Here is a 20,238-nt window from a genome sequence, read left to right as displayed (position 1 = left end):
CTGTGTTTCAGCCATTTTATTGAAGTTTGTGTATGAAATAACAGTTTCAAGTTCTAATGAGGAAAAAAAAGAACCATTAAAAAAATAAATTCAACATCAGGTAAAAAAATCCACACAACCAAAAAAAAAAAACAAAAATCACTTTTTTTTTACTGGTAACTGAACACAAAGCCCACACCACGGTGGAGTCACCAGGACAACGGGAGGCAGCAGTTTGGTTTAGCATCAGACTGGTATCAAAAAAACCCAAGTTTTAAACTATTGGAACACAGCTCACTGGCAAAACCAGAGTTTAAAATTAACTCAGAGTAACAAGACTGCGTTTAACACCTCCAGTCCCAAATTGCATTGTTCCTGTGGCACCAGATGAGTCAGGATTTAGTGAAGAGTTTCCTTTTTCAGTCCCATACACTGAATTTCACAATATTTCACTGTTAATACACCCAGTGTATGTCCAGTTGAGACAGGCATGGAAAGCATCTCAGCATTACCCAGTTGCACATGTGAAGGAGGGAAAGCAAAGCCAAAATTATATCCAGCCATCTCCATCCCAGGAAGATTCCATGAAAATAGGATGGGAAATTAAGAAACACGAGCTGCTGCTGTGCTGGAGGTCGATGTGACCTTTTGCCACATTTTGGGGTCTCAGGTGATGAATTAAGAGCCTGTTCTCTTGAAAAATTCTAAATTCCAACATGAGAAGACCTGACTCTCAGCAGAGAGGGGGATTTTCCTGCAAAACCTGAGCAATTTGGACAACAAAGTCCAGTTCCAGCACATCAAGAGCAGCCTAAGGAACGTGGCAGCAAACACATCATCTGGTATTAAAACCATATTGTATCTCAGGCCCTTCCTGACTCCATTTCCCCTTAATACCACCTGACTCACAATTCCAGCTCTATCAATGACTTGAGCATTGCCAGGTAAATTGTCCTGCTCCAAAATCATCCTCTGGAACAGGATGGACTTAAATGGACTTAAACCCAGCATCAGTGCCTGGCCTTGCAATGGTCAGAGTTCATGTGTTATGGACAACACCAGGCAGTGTCAGAGGCATCTCAGGCCATTCCCTTTAAAACCTGATGATGTAATCTTGGAGAAAGAAGAAAAAATGGGAAAAAGAAACATAATATACCTGTATCAGAGGCTGGTGGATGAAAATACTGGGATTAGAAATGTGTAATTTAATTCAACCAGGGCTGCTACAGGACTTTAACCTCATGTTGAGGGATGACTCTGTGCCTTCCAGCTGACTCTGAGCAATGAAAAGAAAAGCAGGAGAGTGAGGAGCACTGTATCTCAGAAAACCCTTAATTTTAAAAGGATTCAGTAGCAATGACAGCATTTGAACACCTGTCTCAGAAAACACCCAAGTGTGTGTGGGAATGAAACTTCCAGCGTGGTCTAGGGCTGTTTTCTGAGATGTCAGTCCTGGGGGGGGGTTGCCAGCACCTGTGGAAAGAGGCTGGAGTCTGGGATGGGACTGCAGGAACCACAGAATCATAACTTAATAGAATCCCAGAATAGTTTTGTGTTGGAAGGGGCCTTAAATCCCACCTTGTTCTACCCTCTGCCATGGGCAGGGACATTTTCCACTAGCCCAGGTTGCTTCAAGATCCATCCAGCTTGGCCTTGAACACTTCCAGGGATGGGGCAGCCACAGCTTCCCGGTGCAACCTGTGCCAGGGCCTCCCCAAATCCTGACTTTCCCCCCCAGATCCATCAGGGCAAAGCAGCCTCACAGTTATTTCCTCGTTGCCTCTGACAGCCTGTTCCAGCCACTCCTCTAAGCCCCATCCCTGTGCTGTGTCCCCAGAGCCTTCCTTAGTGCCCTTAAACACTCAGATCTTTCCCTTTCTAATTTTGCTGCCTTCTTAAAACAGCTTAAAACAAGGCATTAAAAACAAGCTGCTTTTCATGACCCTACACCAGCCCCGCTCCCCAGATCAGCTTTTCCTGCCTCTCCAGCAGGATGGAGCCAGCAGCAGAGCTCTGAAATTAAATGGGGAGAGGGTTGGTGCTCAGCCTGTCGCTGTGTTGGGCACAGAGGAGAAATCTCTGCCTGTTCAGAGTCTAAAGAGCACGTCCAAGGCACGACAGCCCCGAGATGCTCTCCCAGCGTCTGGGAGCAGGGCTTTGAAGGACTATGAATAAAGATGAGCTGCCTGCCTTCGGATGATTATGGGAATCAAAGCAGGCTATTTTTTGGATCTTCTCTTGATGTCAGCCATCATTAAATCGCTCCTTTTTTTGGTTTTTTTAATCGGCTGGATACATTTTTAATTTGCCTTCCCCTGCCAAATCCAGCCCTCCGCTCCCAGGGACGTTTCCACGCGGCTGCCCTGCTACGATGGTTGTCTTTGGAGTGCACGAGGCTGGAGTCAGAGTGGTGGCAACACACATTAACACACTGGACTGACAGTTAAAGGCTATCAAACTCCCAGTAATTGTGAAAAAAGCACATCAACAACCAGCTGGCTCAAGCAAAAGGGACCCGACGGGATGGAGCGACGTCAACACCCGTATGTACAGCATGGAGGAAAGGTTGGAATTTGGCAGGATTGTCACTGGTGTGAGATGTCTGTGAGGTGGTTGGGATGCACCGACCCAACTGTGTGAAGCGATCTGGTTTTTCCCACACCTTCAATCATCAAAATACACTTTTGAGCCGTAACAGAGACACTTAAACAAGTGGCTGTTGAAAACAGACGAGGTATAATCATGTTACGGACACACACACCCCCCCATAAAAAAGCTCAAAAATAAAAATAACTTTAGTACCGATACATTCTATCCCCCATTTTAAGGGCTACTAGATCATGTTCCAAAAGAAACTAAATATAACACCTTTGGGACCAGGGCTTCCCAAGATCCAGGTCTGTGTTGCAATCCAGAAAATCAATCTCCCCCTGTTAATATGTCATTATCTCCGTGGGCAAAGCCCCCTTTATGGGGGCTGTTTGCAGCCCAAACCCATCAGCGTGGTAGAAAAGTGGTTTTTGGACCAGTCTCTTATGATTTCAGAGTTGCAGAAGCTTTTGTTCAGCCTCCTTTGCAGGTCAAGATCTCACTACAAACCCATCACGCTGCAGGGAGGCTGCAAACAAACATGTTTTGCAGCTCCTTAGGAGTTTTGGAGGTGGCATGTCCCAGAAACACCCAGCTCCCACCTGCCCCAGCTGCCAGCAGCTCCGTCTGTGGCAACTGGGAAGAGAGATCTGTGGTTATTTGGGGTTCCCAGTGATGGAAACAGGCTCAGCCCTCACCCTCCAAACATTGGGCACTTTTCCTGGTCTTTCTTTAAGGGGTTTTTTTAGGTCTCAGAGTTTTTATGGTCTGAGCATTAATTAATTTTGGTGCTGGAGGGGTGCAGGAGGCTGGGTGGACAGTTTTCCTCTGCAGTGACAGGGAGGGATGCTTGGGAGGGAGGTTTGGAAAGCTTTGCAATCCACTCGCAGGCCCTTCCAGATCCATGGGGAATTGCCAGCACGGAAATTTGCTGGAGGATCCCATGGAGAAGCTCCCTCTCCCCATCACCCCTCAGGGCAGGGCAGGGCCAAACTGGAGTTAGTGAGAGCCACTGCTCTAATCAGCTCTGATTTGGGCAGGCACATTCATTTCCCACCGGGGGTTGTTTCACCTCTGGGATTCTCCGGCATCTCCGTCGAACCCTGTCACCCCCAGCCCATCTCCCTGGGCTCAGGGACCTGCTCCATGGGCTCCTACAGCATTCCTGCTCCCCAACCCAGCTCAGGGACCTGCTCCATGGGCTCCTACAGCATTCCTGCTCCCCAACCCAGCTCAGGGACCTGCTCCATGGGCTCCTACAGCATTCCTGCTCCCCAGCCCAGCTCAGGGACCTGCTCCATGGGCTCTTCCAGCATTCCCGCTCCCCAACCCAGCTCAGGGACCTGCTCCATGGGCTCCTGCAGCATTCCTGCTCCCCAACCCAGCTCAGGGACCTGCTCCATAGGCTCTTCCAGTATTTCTGCTCCCCAACCCAGCTCAGGGACCTGCTCCATGGGCTCCTACAGCATTCCTGCTCCCCAACCCCCCCACAATAAATCCCAGTGCCAGCAGCACCAGCCCTCTCTCATTCCTTCAGCCCCAGGGCCACAAGGTTTGTACCACGTTGGGAAGAGCAAGAGGAGCAATGTCCCACTGAGAGCCAGATCTGTATCTGCTCTTCATTCCCCAACTCATTACATTGACTAAAACTGCTGGGTTTATCACTTTTTCTTTCTTTTCTTGCCAGACTCCTGGTTTTGGGCCCCCCAGCCCTTCTCCCATGAACAAGGTCTCCACCACCAATGATGCCATGACAGGAGCAGGAATTCAAGCCAAGGAATTATCTGTGATTAGAAAAACAAACAAAATAAATGCAGCTTCACCAAAGTTGATGCATTCCTTTTAAGAACCACATCATTTCTCAACCTTAGGAGAATTTCTCAACCTGAATTTCAACTGGAGTTTGCATGTGGGGCTCAGCCAACCAAAAAGGAAGGTGACTTCTTCTGCAAGTCCAGAGCAATCCCAGCCTGAACCTGCTTGGATCCTCTCTGTCTTCAAAGCTCTTCTGCAAGGAGAGACACATGAGGAAGACAGTAGGTTTGCTTTACCATGAATATTCCAAAGTTTTCCCATTTCAGAGCCTTTCTTCCAGTTAGGGTGTTTGTTTTTAAGTGCCTCCCCACTCAGGTTGTGCCTCGAAGCATGTCACAGGTGCCTCCTGTGGATGTTCCTCATCCCCTGCCTGGAATTTGGTGTGAAATGCAGGTGAAGAGCTCTGCTGGGGGCAGGATTCAGGTTTTGGTGCTGCCTCCAGGCAGAGTGGTCCTTGTTGAACCTTCCAGGTACCTGGTAGAAACCTCATGGCTTGTCCTTGGACACATCAGCCTGAACTCAAGAGTCTGCTCCAGACATAATTCTGTCTCCTGTTACCTCCCCTTGAGCATTCCCTTCTTCAGAGGAAGCTCCAACTCCCTTGGTTCCATCCAGTCCAAACTAACAGTTCCCAAACCATTTCCAGGGAATTACAGCACTGCAGACACAGAGGTTCCTGTGCTCATCTGAGTCCCACCAACATTATTCTCACCCTTAAATCCAACACTCTTGCAAGTATTTCCTTGCTTCTCTGACTGAATATGTGCTGGGCAGATTTGAGTCTCCAAGATGGAAGAGGCAGCATCAGGAGGTGGGATAAAGCTGGAGAGGGAGAGGGGGGGAGCCAGAAGCAGGAGGGACATCAACTGTTTCCATTTATCCCTTTGCAGCTGGTTTATCCCTTTGCAGACCACTTATCCTGCTGCACCAGGATAACATTGAGCCCTGCAGTTCTAAGAAATGCAGTGAGGTCAGAGAAACCCCAGGTTTAACAGCTTCCCAGCCCAGCACGGGCAACCCACAGCTCTAAACCTGCCACCCAAAACCTCAGTGTGCAAAACGAAACAGGAATGGGCAGAGGAGGAATGGACTTCCCAAGCGAGGGAATACTATAATATTCCCTGTGGAAGTGCAGAAAAGGGCACCCAGGCTCTCATGAAACAAAGCATGAGCATGAGCAGCCAGGATTCATGTTTTTATACCTTTTCCACCTCTGGAAATTCGATTTTTCCTTAGTTTTTCATGGAGTGATCCTGAAAGCAAGGCACAAGTTGTTGACTGTTCAACATCATTTTCCTCAGCGTTGCTGGAGATGGTACTTTCTTAAGAAGGACTTAAAGTAAATCACAGCCTTTGGTACAGCACAGAACTACTTATAAAGGGCATTTACAGGAAAGGGAGAAAAATGGAACAGAAATTATTCAGGAAGAGCTGAGAGCAGCCCGTGGCCTTCACCAGGGAACAGTGAGAGCAACTGGATTCCCTCTCTCCCTCCCACTCCGAGCAAAACACTTCGACTGAGCTTTAGCAGCTCTGCTTAATCTTTCCTTTCTGTTTGCTTAAACTTCCAAGAGATTTTTTTAAAAAACAATAATAAAACCAGACTGAAATAATGTCCAAATTTCCACCTCCCCTCCTCCTTTTCCCTGGTTTTGCTCAGTCTGGTTATATTGCACATGAGTTGCAGATAATCTTCTGGCTGCAGAGATGTTTCCTTCCACATGAAGCACTTGTTAGAAAACACGGATAAGATGGCAAATATTCCATAGGTATTCATGTATTTATGGAATATGAACTGGGTTTAACTGGGGAGGACAGTCTGGTCCACAGCAGCGTTGGTCACCATGTCCAGGATGTTTGACTTTTCCTTGGAGCTGTTTTATTTCTCAGCACAGTCCTGGAGGTCGTAATTTTGAAATGTCTTCTCTTATCTGTTGGGCAGAGAAAAAAAACCAAACACTTTTATGCTTTGGAAAACAAGAAACAGGTTATTTTTTTTCGAAGTAGAGTGGAAGGGATGTCACACGTTGGCCCCCTCAGGCAAATTCACGTCTCCGTTTCTCACCAATGAAAAGCGAAAACTTGCTAATTAAAATCCTTTAATGGACTAAATACCACACAGCCTAAAGTGAGCTAAAGATAGAAAAGAAGATTCACTAAATAGATCCTGGTTATTAACTATTATCTCACTAATGGAAAGTTCCAAATCCAGAATAATTAGCACGAAGTGGGTTTTCCTCATCATGTTTTTGTCTTAGTCAAGCTGGGTTTGTTCCAACTCGATCACACAATATTGTGCAACTGGTTGATCTTATAAATACAACACTGGGGCTGATCTCACTCCCAGTGCTTGGACTGTGGAGCTGCTCCCACAGAGCTCAAACTCAACACCCCATTTTGAGGCAGGAATGGAGCAAAGGGCCAGAAAATTGTCCCAGTCTCTGCAGTGCTGGAGCTATGAGCTCTTGGACCCCCCTGGAATTGCAACAGTAACTCAACAGCACCAAGGGACTCATCCTGACTCCTATTTTAATACAGGGAGATGCTCTTCTCTGTCTTTAAGACACAGAAATTCCTACAAATTTCATGCAACTGTTTATATCCCTCTCATTTTTCAGAAAATCCATGTTCTGCCTTCGGAGCAATCGAGGCATCCCCTCCCCCCAGCAGGTGGGAATGAAGTTGGGTGCTTCATTCCCAGTCAGGGATGAGGAAAGGGTTGGAAGGAGCTGTAGTCCCAGCTCAGAGCCCAGCCTAAGGCACCAGGACCTGCCTGGTCCCAGCTTAGTCCCCAAATCCCCCAGTTTTCCACAAAGGGAGAGGGAGGATGGAGATATGCAGGATGGGATCCATGTGCTGGGGAGGGAGACATCCACTCTGGATGCTGCAGGGATGATGATACAGGGGTGGTGGTGTGGCAAGGATGATGGGGATGCAGGGATGCAGCTGAAGGGATGATGACATGGCAGGGGTTATGAGGATGCAGGGATGAGGTAGAGGGATGGTGAAGTTGCAGGAATGATGAGGATGCAGGGATGAGGTAGAGGGATGGTGAAGTTGCAGGAATGATGAGGATGCAGGGATGATGTTGCAGCTATGACGAAGTTTCAGGGATGAAGTTGTAGGGATAATGAAGATGCAGGGATGATGAGGATGCAGAGATGATGGTACAAGGACGAAGGGATGATAAGGATTCAGGGATGAAGTCGCAGGGATGATGATGCTGCAGGGATGGTGATATTGTGGGGATGATGATGCATTTGCAAGGATGATGAGGATACAGGGATGGTGATGTTGCAGGGATGGTGAGGATGCAGGGATGATGAGGATGCAGTTGCAGGGATGAAGTTGGAGGGAGGATGATGTTGCAGGGATGATGTTGCAGGGATGATAAGGATGCAGGGATGATGAAGATGCATTTGCAGGGATGAGGATACAGCAGCAGGGATGAGGATACAGTAGCAGGGATGAGGATACAGCAGCAGGGATGAGGATACAGCAGCAGGGATGAGGATACAGCAGCAGGGATGAGGATACAGCAGCAGGGATGAGGATACAGCAGCAGGGATGGTGGGGATGTAGGGATGGTGATGTTGCAGCGATGGTGATGTTGCAGGGATGAGGATACCACAGGGATGCTAAAAGCCAGCAGAGAAAGGAAAGAGGTAAAAATTCCCACAAGGAGCAAAATTCCCTCGCAAGGCAGTGCAGCACTCAGGGAAATGAGCTTCCAGAGGGGCTCAGTGCTCCTTACAAGGGGCTCAGACCAGCCAGTTGTTCAAATACCAGCTTATCTTGAAGTGCCAGAAGGGACTATTCATGGACTTAAAGCTAACTGGGGTTTATGCTTTATTAGACTGGGTTTGCTGGGGGGATTACACCCTCTCCCACCTGCCAGCAGGGAAGGGCTTCTGTCTTTTTAGCAAAGCAGTGATCAAACTGCTGGGTCTTCAAGCAGCACTGGAGTGTTACAGACCCATTAAATAAATACACAAATAAAACCCAAATAGCACCTTCAGCCTGGGAAGTGTCAGTGATTCGGCCATGAAGGGGAAGCTGGAGTTGATGCTCTGCAGATTAAGTGGTAAATAACAATTTTATCCCCCCCAGACAAATCATCCAGTGCTTTGGGGTACTCTGGTGCCTTTCCAAGTGTATCCTTGCTCTTGTAGAAAGAAATCCGAAATCCTCAGCCTAACAGTTATGTTATTTCACTGAATTTGGTAGGAACAGCAGTAGGGGTGAGAAGTCATGAGCATTGTGGAGATATCACTGCTCCAGCTCCTGAAGGCATCCAGATGTCTTTCCATCAGACAGGGGTGATGAAATCCTCTCTACTCCAAGAGAAACAGAGGATATTAAACAGTAGCCACAAAAAATTAGATGGTTTTGAATAATCTAAGCCAAATAACTTGTATTTGTGCATTTAGAGCTGCTGAACCAGCTCCTGAAAGCACAAGTACAGAGCAGGTCCTGAGTCCTCCCAGGGGACTGGAAAATAGCTCCTGTTTGGGCCAGGTTTTTAAGGGATAAACAAAGTGACCTGCAAAAACCATGGGTCAGGCCATCTGTCACTGATCCCAAACAATATGCTGGGATGGCTGAGTCTTAGCACAGAATTAAAGAAAAAGATATAATTGATGCCAATCAACACAGGGTTAGGGAAACCAGATCTTATCATATTAACTGATAGCTCTTCTTACTGAGTCCCAGGCTTGGCTGATAAAGGTGCTTGTGTAAAGCTGTCCTCTGAGAGAATCACATGGCAGTTTGGTTAAGAAAACAGAGCAATAAAGCCAAATTCCCAGGAGATATCACAAGTGAAACACCCAGCTGAACCCAGGCCACTCCTCCTCGTTCATGCCATGCTTTCTTTGAGCATTTTGCAACGAGGATGGGAGAGACATTCCTGAAAGTTTCCAGCCCCAGGAGGAAACAGCCCAGGCTTGTTTCTGATGCTGCAGAAAGATTTCCTCCTTTAATTCAGAGGGATTTGAGGTGCAGAACATTCAGGAGCCAGCACCACTGATGCACATGCAGAGGTAGGAAACCCCTCAAACCTGCAGTGCTACACCCAACTCACATTAAACTCCTTCCACATCCCTCCTGCAAACTCAAATTCAGAGCAGGCAAGTTCATTTTAAGCCCAAACTTCTGATGTCTCATTTCTGACCTGCTGCAACAACTTGAGGTTCAAATTGTTACAGAGCCATGGTGGCAGCTCCAAGCAGAGACCAGCAAGGAGGGAGAGGAGGGTTCTCAATTCTAAATGCACAGAGAATTCAGGAGAAATGGGCCATCAGGGTGGAAAAGGAGAGGCACAGGGAAGAAGCCAGACAGAGAGGGACCTGGGAGTTTGGATTGACAGGGAGCTGAACAGGAGCCAGAGTGTGCCCAGGGGGACAAGAAGGCCAATGGATCCTGGCCTGGATCAGGAACAGGGTGGCCAACAGGTCCAGGGAAGTGATTCTGCCCCTGGACTCAGCGCTGGTGAGGCCACCCCTGGAGTGCTGTGTCCAGTTCTGGGCCCTCAGCTCAGGAAGGACATGGAGGGGCTGGAGCAGGGCCAGAGAAGGGCAACGAGGCTGGGGAAGGGACTGGAGCACAAGTGCTGTGAGGAGAGGCTGAGGGAGCTGGGGGGGCTCAGCCTGGAGAAGAGGAGGCTCAGGGGAGACCTCCTCACTCTCTGCAACTCCCTGACAGGAGGGGGGAGCCAGGGGGGTTGGTCTCTTTTCCCAGGCAACTATCAGCAAGACAAGAGGGCTGGGTCATGAGCTGTGCCAGGGGAGGTTTAGGTTGGATATTGGGAAGAATTTCTTTGCAGAGAGGGTGCTCAGCCATTGGAATGGGCTGCCCAGGGAAGGGGTGGATTCTCCATCCCTGGAGGTGTTTAAGGACAGACTGGATGTGGCATCAGTGCCATGGGCTGGGAACCACAGCGGGGTTGGATCAAGGGTTGGACTGGATGATCTCTGAGGTCCCTTCCAACCCAGCTGATTCTGGGATTCTATGAAATCACAGGAGAGGAGGATGGTGGTGGAAAGGAGAACTGAAGGCAGAGCTGGCATCTTGGGAAGCTGAGTGAAACCTCGGCCTTCCCTCCACCCGGGGGAAACAACTGTGAGTACTGGGGTACCCAGGGAAGGTCTGCATGCTCTGCCAGCCTCAAAAAAGCTGAATTCCATAAAACCTTTGGAGGAGTCCTTATTTCTTGCTCTGTGCTTCAAAACTGCCTCCTCCTTCCAGAACAGGTTTCACTGCAAAAACTTTCTGAGGCTGCTCAGTGTCATTTGCAGGTGGGGAAACTGAGGCACAGAGGAGCCAACCCAGCCAAAGCCAGTCAGGAAACACCACAGTGCTCCTACCCTCCAGCTCTGGGTGTAGGGACACCCAGAGCTGGCCTAACAACCCAAATCCCCCCAAGAGGCACAGCATCACCCATCACCCCCATTGCACTCAGCTCCTTCCTTGCACCAAGCCCAACAGCAAAACTCACCTCTCTGCAAAGGCAAAAGACACTTTGCAAAGTGTGTGTTTATGTCATCCAATCCATCCCAATCTTCAGCTTTCCAGGAGAGCAAGACCCCAAGACAGCCCCTGCTGCAGCAGCCCCGCTTCCCCCACCACAGCTGAGCCTCCAGGGCTTCCACCACCGACCACCCCATGACACAACCCCACAGGATTTTCCACATCTATCCATGACGGGGCTTTGGAGGAAGCAAAGCAAAGCAGCTGGTGCTGAGCAGCAGCAAAATAAACCTGATTGCCTCCTGCAGCCTTGAGGTGGGGAGAGGAGAGGGGAGAGGAAGAGAGGGGAGAGGGGAGGAGAGGGGAGGAGAGGGGAGAGAGAGGAGAGAGGGCCACTGGCTCGTCTTGCCACACATCCAAACCCAGCCTGCCCATGTTAGAGATGCTAAAAATGAAGTGCAACCACTGTAGCAAAGCAACAGACGTGCCAGAACTTAAACATGCTCAGAAAAGCGTCGGAATCACAAGTCTGAAGGAAGTGAATCATTCCTAAACAAAGCCAGCAGCGCCTGCTGCCGTCGGCGGGGCTGAGCCGGGGGCTCCAAATGAGTGTGAAGGAAAGGGCCCTTCCCGCTGGGAGGAGGGGAACAGCAGCCATCAGGGAGTGTTTCAGCTCCTCCCGACTTCAGTGAGAAGCTGAAGGAGATTGGAGACATGTTTTAATTTACTTGAGCGTGTCTCGGTTCGTAAGAAGGAGAGAAGTGACGGTGCCCTGCGGGGAGGTTCATGCGGGGAGGTTTCCCTGCCCTGCTGCTGAGCATCCTCAGCACGAAAAACTCAGGCTACGAGCAGTGATGAGACACAACAGACCCTGAAACTTGTGGGTGTCAGAGAGCAGCAGAGGGCTTGATTTTGTGGCTGCTTTTTTGCCAGCAACAGCGATAAAAGGGCTCCAGCTGCAAGGGCAGAGTGAGACCCTGCACACACCCCTCTGCAGAGGAACCATCCCACACAGGGGATGGTTCTCCTGAGCAAAAACTGGGATTTTCTGAGTGACAAAGAGCAGGAGCCCTGACACCTTCCCAGGCAAAGCAGCCAACACATGTCCATCAGGTGGGATAAATATCCCTTTGACAAAGACATCATTACTCATTTTCCTGTTTGGGAAGCCAAGTACGGGAGTAAAAGGTCTCAGTTACATCTCAGGCCCAACCACAGAGGATCTGGGAGAGCTTTGGCTGAAGCAAGAGCCAGGAGGGACTGGGGAGACAGGGCTGGGGTTGCTCTGCAGGGACCCCCTGGCAGGGAATGAGTCCCCTCCCTGGGATGGTTCTGCCTTACACAGGGTCTGGACCCCCCCTCCTCATGTCAGTCTCATTTCTGACCTAAGAACTCTCCTATCACCACCCCCAAAAATGAAGTCAAACCACTTCCCCTCCACCACTGCCAGAGAAGTGATTCTCAGCTGGGCTGAGGCACCTCGGAGCACCTGCCCCAAAATATCCTCATCAAAGTGGAGATGACCACGTTCCCAGGGCTGTTTCCGAAGGAAAGAAGCACATCACTCCATCATTCCATGTTCAGTGTCCAGCTCCCACCTTTGGCTCTGTGCTCAGCTCCCACCCTGCACCCACAGCAGCACCCACTGGGACAGCCCAGACCTCTGCCGTGTCAACAGCACCCAGAAAAACGGGAAAAGGCAGGAATATCCCATTCTTAACACATCCTCCAGCTCTGCAACACCCCCAGAGCCAAGGACCCCATTCAGACTATGGGTGGGACCCAGAGCAGGAGAGCAGTGAAGGAGACAATTTATAGAATATTGCCCTGCCCACAGCACCCTATAATTATAGAATCATGGAATGTTTTGGGTCAGAAGGGACCTTAAAGGCCATCTATGACAAAGATGACCAGAAATCCCCTATTTCCCTGTGCCCACACGACTGCCCTTGCCGAGGCTGCTGGTGCTCTGAGCTCTCCTTCCCGATACAGACAGCAAACTGAGGGGCAAAATAAGTTACTTTTTGTACCCTCTTAGTCCATTTGCACTCCCGTGTTTGCAGCCCACCCAGAGATCACTTGTTAGAGCATTTAAAAATGGGGAAAACAAAGCCCTGCTTCCCTCGGGCTGCGCTGGAGCCGCCGTGTGCTCTCACCAGGATATGCATATTTTAAAAGCTTGGCAGGAGAGGGCTCCAAACTACACAATTAAAGAGATTTTACACAGAACGCGCTCCAGTCACTGCAAGAGACCCTTTCCCTGGGTTATCCCTGCAGGAAAGACCCTTCTGGAGCCGATGACCCTGGATGGCTCCTTTCCCTCCACTGGGGAAGGCACTTCTCTGCCCTTTGCCTTGCTTAATTGCCCATAAAGTGGGGATTAACAACAAAAACCGACCTCTTTTGTCAAGGGATAGAGCGGGAACAATTGCCTGGGAAGAAATTTAACCCTCCTGGAGGAAAGAGATACCTCCAGCCCTTGTCTGCGTCCACCAGTGCAGTGGGATAGCTACTGCTCTGCTCCTGGGCCACATCAAGCACCCAAAGGGCATCTTTTGTGCTGGAGAACAACAGACCTTTTTAGAAGAGGTCAGGCCTGAACACGTACAAAAACAAGAGGGCAAAGAAACAGGAGAAAAAGGTGGCAGTGTCAAAGTACCAAGTGGAGGGACCAGGGCTGGGGTTGTTGCGTGTCCCCTGCAGCCCCCGGTACCAAGGATGTGTTTTGAGGTGGCATCAAGGGCTGAAACAGGGGAATAAAATCCAGGCAGAGGGAAAGGGAAAGGGAAGGGAGCCTGTGAAAAGAGGGAGCAGGCTGTACAAGGCTCTAGAGCACCCAGTGCCTTTATACTGGGGGTTGGAATGAGATGATCTTAAGGTCCTTTCCAACCCAAACCACTCTATGATTTTATGATAAACTGAAAGCATCCATGGAGACAGCTCCAGCCTCCCAGGGCTGCATCCCTTGCTCCCATCCTGCAGTGCCAGCAGTGTCATTTGTCTCTAAGGTGACCAGAAGGACAGGGGAGGAGGAGGACATTTCTGAGAGCATCCCTGGGGCTGAGATGGGGATTACCAGTGCTCCAGGGTCCCTGCTTCCCCGTGCTTGCTGGCTGGGCACTGGGAAATGTCAGCCAGGAGTTGTGGTAATGCCCTTTCCTCCATTTAATGTAATAAGCTGAGGCTGGAGGAGCCCTTTGCCTTGCAGACAGCAGGCAGCAGCTCTGCTAACACTAATCCCCTAATGCTGCCCCTCTAAGCACATTAGGAACAGTTGAGTCCAACACGCTGCGAAGGCTGAGGCTCATCTTTAACTCCCCAGGGACTGTAAAACACTCCCTGGTCCCCTAACAGGAGGCTCATGGCAAGAGAGAAGAGCCAGTTTAATAACAGCTGGTGTGGAAAGAGCAGTTTTTCAATGATCTCTCCAATTCCTCACACAACACGTGCAGCAGCCAGTCCCAGAGAAACCACCAGACCACGGAACAGAAAGTATTTGTAGTAGGATCACAGAATGGTTTGGGTTGGAAGGGATCTTAAGGACCATACAGTTCCACCACCCTGCCATGGGCAGGAACATCTTCCACTACTCCAGGTGGCTCAAGTTGCTCAGTTTATCTCATTGAACCTACAAGACAGCAGAGGGGGAAGATGCTGAGAGAAAAAGGGCAGAGCATCAAAAGGATACCCCCAGTTCTCCACTTACATTTTCTGGGTGCATCTGAAGAGCAGCAGTGATTTTATATTTTTCAGTGATACCATTCAGTACTGAAAAGTACTTTTTTCAGAGGGAAAGAAGTGACATTTAGGTTGGATATATGGAAGGAATTCTTCCCTGGGAGGGTGGGCAGGCCCTGGCACAGGTTGCCCAGAGAAGCTGTGGCTGCCCCATCCCTGGAACTGTCCAAGGCCGGGTTGGACAGGGCTTGGAGCAACCTGGGCTAGTGGAAGGTGTCCCTGCCCATGGCAGGGGGTGGAACTGTATCTCTAAGGTCACTTCCAACCCAAACCATTTGATGATTCTACTGGAGAAAAACTGCCTTTTACTCCAGTGGGTGAAGTGGTTTCCTTGCCACCTCTCCCATCCAGCACCATTAACCATCAATCAAACCCATTTGAAACCATTCTGCCCCTACAAAATCAGGCAGGGAGGAGTCAGGAAAACAAATCAACAACCTGCAAGGTTTGTGCTTATTTTAGATGGCAGAGAAACCGAAAATTGTTCTGTGCTGTTTCCAGGAGCACATGTGGTTTCCGTACCCTGAGCAGCTGCCACGAGGAAAACAGAGACAAAAAAATTCATCTGCAAACTCTCCAAATGAGATGTTTCCACTCCTTTCAGACTCAAACCCTCCTTTTAGGAATACGCATTGTGGGAAAGCTTTAATAACAATAAAATTTAGTAACAATAAAAGTTAATAACAACAAAAAGGGAGAACTCATAGGCAGAAATGATATTTCAGCCTACTGGCAGCCTGGGCAAAAGGCAAGTTGGGGTGTTCCCAGTTATCCCAGACAAGGAATTCCAGTTACCCTGGATAAGGGAACTCAGGTTTGTAACTTGCTGTAATGCTCCAGAGCATCTTCCTAATAAAGATCATTTGTCTGACCCTCAGCTGATGAAAACTACAGAAGCTCCAATAAAACCATCACACACCAGGAGCTGCTGTGATGTTTTTCTTGGGGCTAAGGGAGAGTGTTACAAACTGTCCAGATCCTTTAAAATTGGGATAAAGTTCCAGCTAAACTCTGATTTTGGCATGGCTGGTATCTCTCAGGACATATCTCCCACTCCACACCCTTGGGAAAAGTGTTGCTTGCACAGGTTGGGGCCAGAAGTCTCTCTTTGCCGTGTGCTACCCCAAAGGAATTTGGCTTTCTTTAACCCAAAATCCAGCAAAACTGAGGAGAGTCAGAGCCAAGGTCCTCAAGGCTGAGCAGCCTGGAGCTGGAAGCATTAAACCACTGAAAACCACCTTTTTTTAGCACAGAATTGAAGAAATCCAGCTGCAGAGAAGCAGCAGAGACTCCCTCCTGCCACAGCACTAAAAAGTAAAGTGAACAGCAAATACAATCAGAGGAGCTATAGGAAGTGATCCCACTTTATCTAAAATTTATAAAAATACCCAAGAGCAGCAGGATAGGCTGGAAAATAAAAGTAAGCAGTGGAAAGCATGGGGTTTGTCCCCCAAAAAAGCAACATTCCTTTATGACTCCATTAAACTGTGTCCCGTGCGAAGCTCACCTGATCCCTTCAGATGTCCCGTGGCCCCTGGTGCACACGTGAAGATGAAGGTGGTGAGTTTTCCCTGGTGGGGTTTTTGGTTATTTTTCAGTCCTGCTCTCTCCTGTCCCCCTTGTCTCCCAGAGCTGCTGGGGTTTCCCAGCCGAGCTCCCCGCTCAGGACCGTTTCCCACTGGGTTTGGAGTCATTCTTGGTGGAGCAGGATGAACCTCCATCCCCAGATTTCCCTGCCAAAATTGCTCCTCAGCAAGGGACAGGTGGGTTTGGAGGTGTTTATTGCCTGGGGGGGCCTCATTGGGCACAGGGGCCGTGGCCCAGGAAGGGGGTGTGAAGCCACGATGTCCTGCGGGATGGCAGGGCTGGAACCATCTGGAAAAAGGTTCTTTTGCAGGAAGAGCGAGGACCAAGGGGGATGGGAGCAGGGATGCCATGACAACCTTTTGGGGTTTCCCAGGAAACCAGGGTCGCCATGGCAACTGCATCACTCCTGGCTGGAATCAGTGACTTCCGCTGGAAGGCGTGTTCACCGCTCTAATCTCCTTGCGATAAGAGGCTGCATCTCTCCCAAAAGCGTTGCAAAAAAAGGAGGAAACGTCCCTTTGTCTCTGGCTGGGTGGGTTTGGAGGCTGCCCAGAGATGATCCTGCATCCCCTGGTCCTCACTGGCATCTCTCTCAGCTCCCAAAACCATTGCATTGTGCCTTTCCCTTCCCTCCTCCCCACACGCAGCCCCTCTGCACAGATCAAAACTGGATGGAGTAATTCCATCAGGTGACACGGGAAGGGAACTAAGAACGAAAAACAAGGGCTCTGGCTTGGGGTTTTTTTCTATTTAAATCAGCATTGATTGCACTCCGTCTCTGACCAGATTAGAATTTCATCAACAGTCTAATGGGAAAAAAAAAATGGAATCTGTGATGTGCCCGTAATGGCACATCACAGCATTCAATATAAAGCATTGTTTAACGACGTGGTAACAGAGACTCTCTGCAAAATTAAACGGTTGTTTCCTCCCAACCCCCTCCCCGTGCTCTCGGCTACATGTTTTCCTCATTCCCCCACCCAGCCCGGGGTTGTTAATCCAACAACTGAGCTTATGTGACGGCAGGGAAATCGGCTCCACGCTGCCTTCAGGGAAAGGGGGAGGAAATTCAGGAGCAAAGCGAGAGGATCCCCAGAACCCCACAAAGCAAAGCTGCCCTGCAACACGTTGCAGAACATCTGTTTCGACAGTGAGTGTGGTTTGTCTTCATCTTCCTTGTCTCGTTACCCTTTAGCCGTCCTCTTCTTTGGAGAATTTTAAATCCTTTTATTTTTGGATCTTTAGAAAGGAAGGATCTAAAAAAAAAAACCCATATCAAAAACGAGGGCACACACAGACCGACGATGGTGCATGTTCCACACAACACCGACACACAGTCACTTTGCATCATTATTGTTATTGTCATTATTGGTATCATTTTACCGCATCCTCAGGTTTCTGTTGCTGTTTGTTTGGTTTGGGATTTTTTTTTTTTTTAAACATCCGTGAAGATCTTTTTGATGTTCACACAGTTGGGATTGTTTGTGGTTGTGCAGTTGCCTGCTTTGAAGGCAGCCTGTTTGAATGCACTGTGGTTGATCCCCCCTTCCTCGATGACCATGTATTCGGACTTGCTGAGGGTGGAATTGCTGCGAGCCTTCTTCATCTCCTCGCTGGACGAGAGGTGCTGGCAGCTCCCAACGTGCATGTACTGGGCTTGCTCCTCACCTTCTGTCTCCCGGTGGTAGAAATAATTGAAGTTGGAGACTATCACAGGCACGGGGAGGGCGATGGTCAGCACCCCCGCAATGGCACAGAGAGACCCCACGATCTTGCCCCCAATAGTGATGGGGTGCATGTCCCCGTAGCCCACCGTGGTCATGGTCACCACGGCCCACCAGAAGGCGTCGGGGATGCTACTGAAACCCGAGCTGGGGTCATCAGCCTCGGCGAAGTAAACGGCGCTGGAGAAGAGGATGACGCCGATGAAGAGGAAAAATATCAACAGGCCCAGCTCCCGCATGCTGGCCTTGAGAGTCTGCCCCAGGATCTGCAGCCCCTTGGAGTGCCGGGAGAGCTTGAAGATGCGGAAAACCCGAACCAAGCGGATGACTCTGAGGATGGCCAAGGACATGGCTTGCTGGCCATTGCCTTGCCTCTCTGCCAGCTCAGTGCCCAGAGTGATGAAGTAGGGAATGATGGCCACAATGTCAATGATGTTCATGATGTTCTTGGAGAAGGTGGCCTTGCTGGGGCAGGCAAAGAAACGGACCAGCAGCTCGAAGGAGAACCAGATGATGCACAAAGTCTCCACCACAAAGAAAGGGTCAGTGAAGGATGACACCATGGAAGCAGCCGAGGACGAGGAGTTGGTGAAGACTTCAGGTGGGAGTGGGCCACCGCCCGTCCCAAAGGTCCCCCCAGTTCCCTCATAGTCGTGGTCATCCCTGAATTCAGGCAGGGTCTCCAGACAGAAGATGACAATAGAGATAAGGATGACCAGGACAGAGACGATGGCAATGCCTCGGGCCGGCCCGGAGCTCTCAGGGTACTCGAAGAGGAGCCACACTTGGCGCTGAAACTCCTTGTCGGGAAGCGGCCGCTGCTCCTCCCGAATGAAACCCTCGTCCTCCCGGAACTTCTCCATGGCCTCCTCCCCGAGCTGGTAGAAGCGGATCTCCTCGGAGAAGATGTCGATGGGGACGTTGACGGGCCGCCGGATGCGCCCGCCCGACTGGTAGTAGTAGAGGATGGCATCAAAGCTGGGGCGGTTGCGGTCGAAGAAGTACTCGTTGCGCAGGGGGTCGAAGTAGCGCATCCTCTTCCGCGGGTCCCCCAGCAGCGTCTCGGGGAACTGAGCCAGCGTCTTCAGCTGGGTCTCAAAGCGCAGCCCCGAGATGTTGATCACCACCCGCTCGCAGCACTCGTGCTCCCCCGCGCCCGCGGGCTGCCCGGGCGGGGCCGGGGCCGGGGGCTGCTCGTAGCGCTCCCCCCCGAGCAGCGCGGGAGGGGGCTGCGGTTCTTCCAGCAAAGGGTCTCCTCCGCCGCCTTCCACCACGGTCATGCTGCCTTCCTCCCCTTCCTCGCCCTCCTCCTCCTCCCGCTGGGGGCCGGGCTGGGGGGCGGCGGGGGGCTCGGTGTAGCCCAGGTTGTGGTGGCTGCTGGCCGAGCCCCGCGGGTGCCGACCGGCGCAGGAGGCGGCGGGAGAGTAGAGCAAGCTCCGGCGCTCGTCCATAAAGGTGTGGGGCGGAAGGGGAAGGGGGGGGGGGAGGGAGGATCGGAGAGGCGGCAGCCGAAGCCTCTTCTTCCTCCTCTTCCTCCTCTTCCTCCTCCTCCGGGCGGAGAGGGAGAACCCGCCGGTCAACTCCTCCGGCGGCTGCCGCTGCTCTGAAGAGCCGAGGCTCTTCTTAAAAAATCCGCCCCCAGCCCTGGCACCGCCTCACTCGGTCACCGCTCCCGGAGACACCCACCAGCCCCCGGCCCTGCCCCGCGGACCCCGCCAGCTGCGGACAGCCCCTCCCCTGGCCCTGCCTGGGGGACCCCCATCCATCCCCCAGACAGCGCCGAGGGGCTTCACCGTCTCCTATGAGAGCATCCTTTGATGCTCAGCGGGTTGCGAGTAGGGAGAGGGTTTTGGGGTGGTTTTTTTAGGTTTGGGTTTTTTTTTTTTTTTTTTCCTGGCAGAACCGCTGCCTAGAAAGAGTTTTTCTGCCCTTCCCTGTGTGAAATGTGATTTTTACTCTGGATTTTGGGGGCTGCCTGTTGGTTCTCAGCCACGGTTTCACGCGGTGGCAGGGCTGTGGGCAGGGGAAAGCCGACAGCGCAGCCAGAGACAACAGTTGGTTTGAATCAGCGTCTGGGTTAGGCTGGGGACTGTTTTTTCTGTCTAGGAGAGCGTGTGCATATGTATGTGCACACACGTGTGTGTGTGTGTGTGTGTGTGTGTGTGTGTGTGCTCCTCTTCAAAATAAACAGAGAAGCAAAGCTGAGCCAGCCCTCGGCCAGGGAGGTTTCAGGCTGGACCCAAATCTGTCTTTCAGACTTTCCAGCAAGAAAACCAAAACCCTTCAGGTTTTTTTTGGTTTTTATTTATTTTTTTTTCTTTCTCCCTTCAGTTGATCT

General features: G+C 50.6%; 1 protein-coding gene across 6 annotated transcripts; it reads right to left on the bottom strand.

The window, feature by feature from the left end:
- On the bottom strand, window positions 1–19,519 carry KCNA3 (potassium voltage-gated channel subfamily A member 3). 6 transcript variants are annotated; one of them, XM_051771674.1, is made up of 4 exons: window positions 16,097–19,519; window positions 3,963–6,314; window positions 3,810–3,860; window positions 1–3,707 (listed from the first exon to the last, which is right to left on the bottom strand). In XM_051771674.1, the coding sequence occupies exon 1, from the start codon at window positions 19,349–19,351 to the stop codon at window positions 17,612–17,614; it is 1,740 nt and encodes a 579-aa protein (XP_051627634.1). In that variant the 5' UTR covers window positions 19,352–19,519; the 3' UTR covers window positions 1–3,707; window positions 3,810–3,860; window positions 3,963–6,314; window positions 16,097–17,611. The 6 variants fall into 6 exon arrangements, with proteins under 6 accessions (XP_051627634.1, XP_051627631.1, XP_051627632.1 ...); XM_051771671.1 differs by having other exon boundaries at window positions 3,810–6,314; XM_051771672.1 differs by lacking the exon at window positions 3,810–3,860 and having other exon boundaries at window positions 1–3,758; window positions 3,861–6,314.
- Window positions 19,520–20,238: the final 719 nt, after the last annotated feature.

Source organism: Manacus candei, unplaced genomic scaffold (genome assembly GCF_025592945.1).
Source record: "Manacus candei isolate 608988 ecotype Guabito, Panama unplaced genomic scaffold, ASM2559294v1 h1tg000139l, whole genome shotgun sequence".
NCBI lineage: Eukaryota > Metazoa > Chordata > Aves > Passeriformes > Pipridae > Manacus > Manacus candei.
This window is presented reverse-complemented; position numbering and strand designations above follow the sequence as displayed.

Coding starts and splice junctions, on each gene's coding strand:
- KCNA3 (XM_051771669.1), bottom strand. CDS start 19,351: ATGGACGAGCGCCGGAGCTTGCTCTACTCTCCCGCCGCCTCCTGCGCC.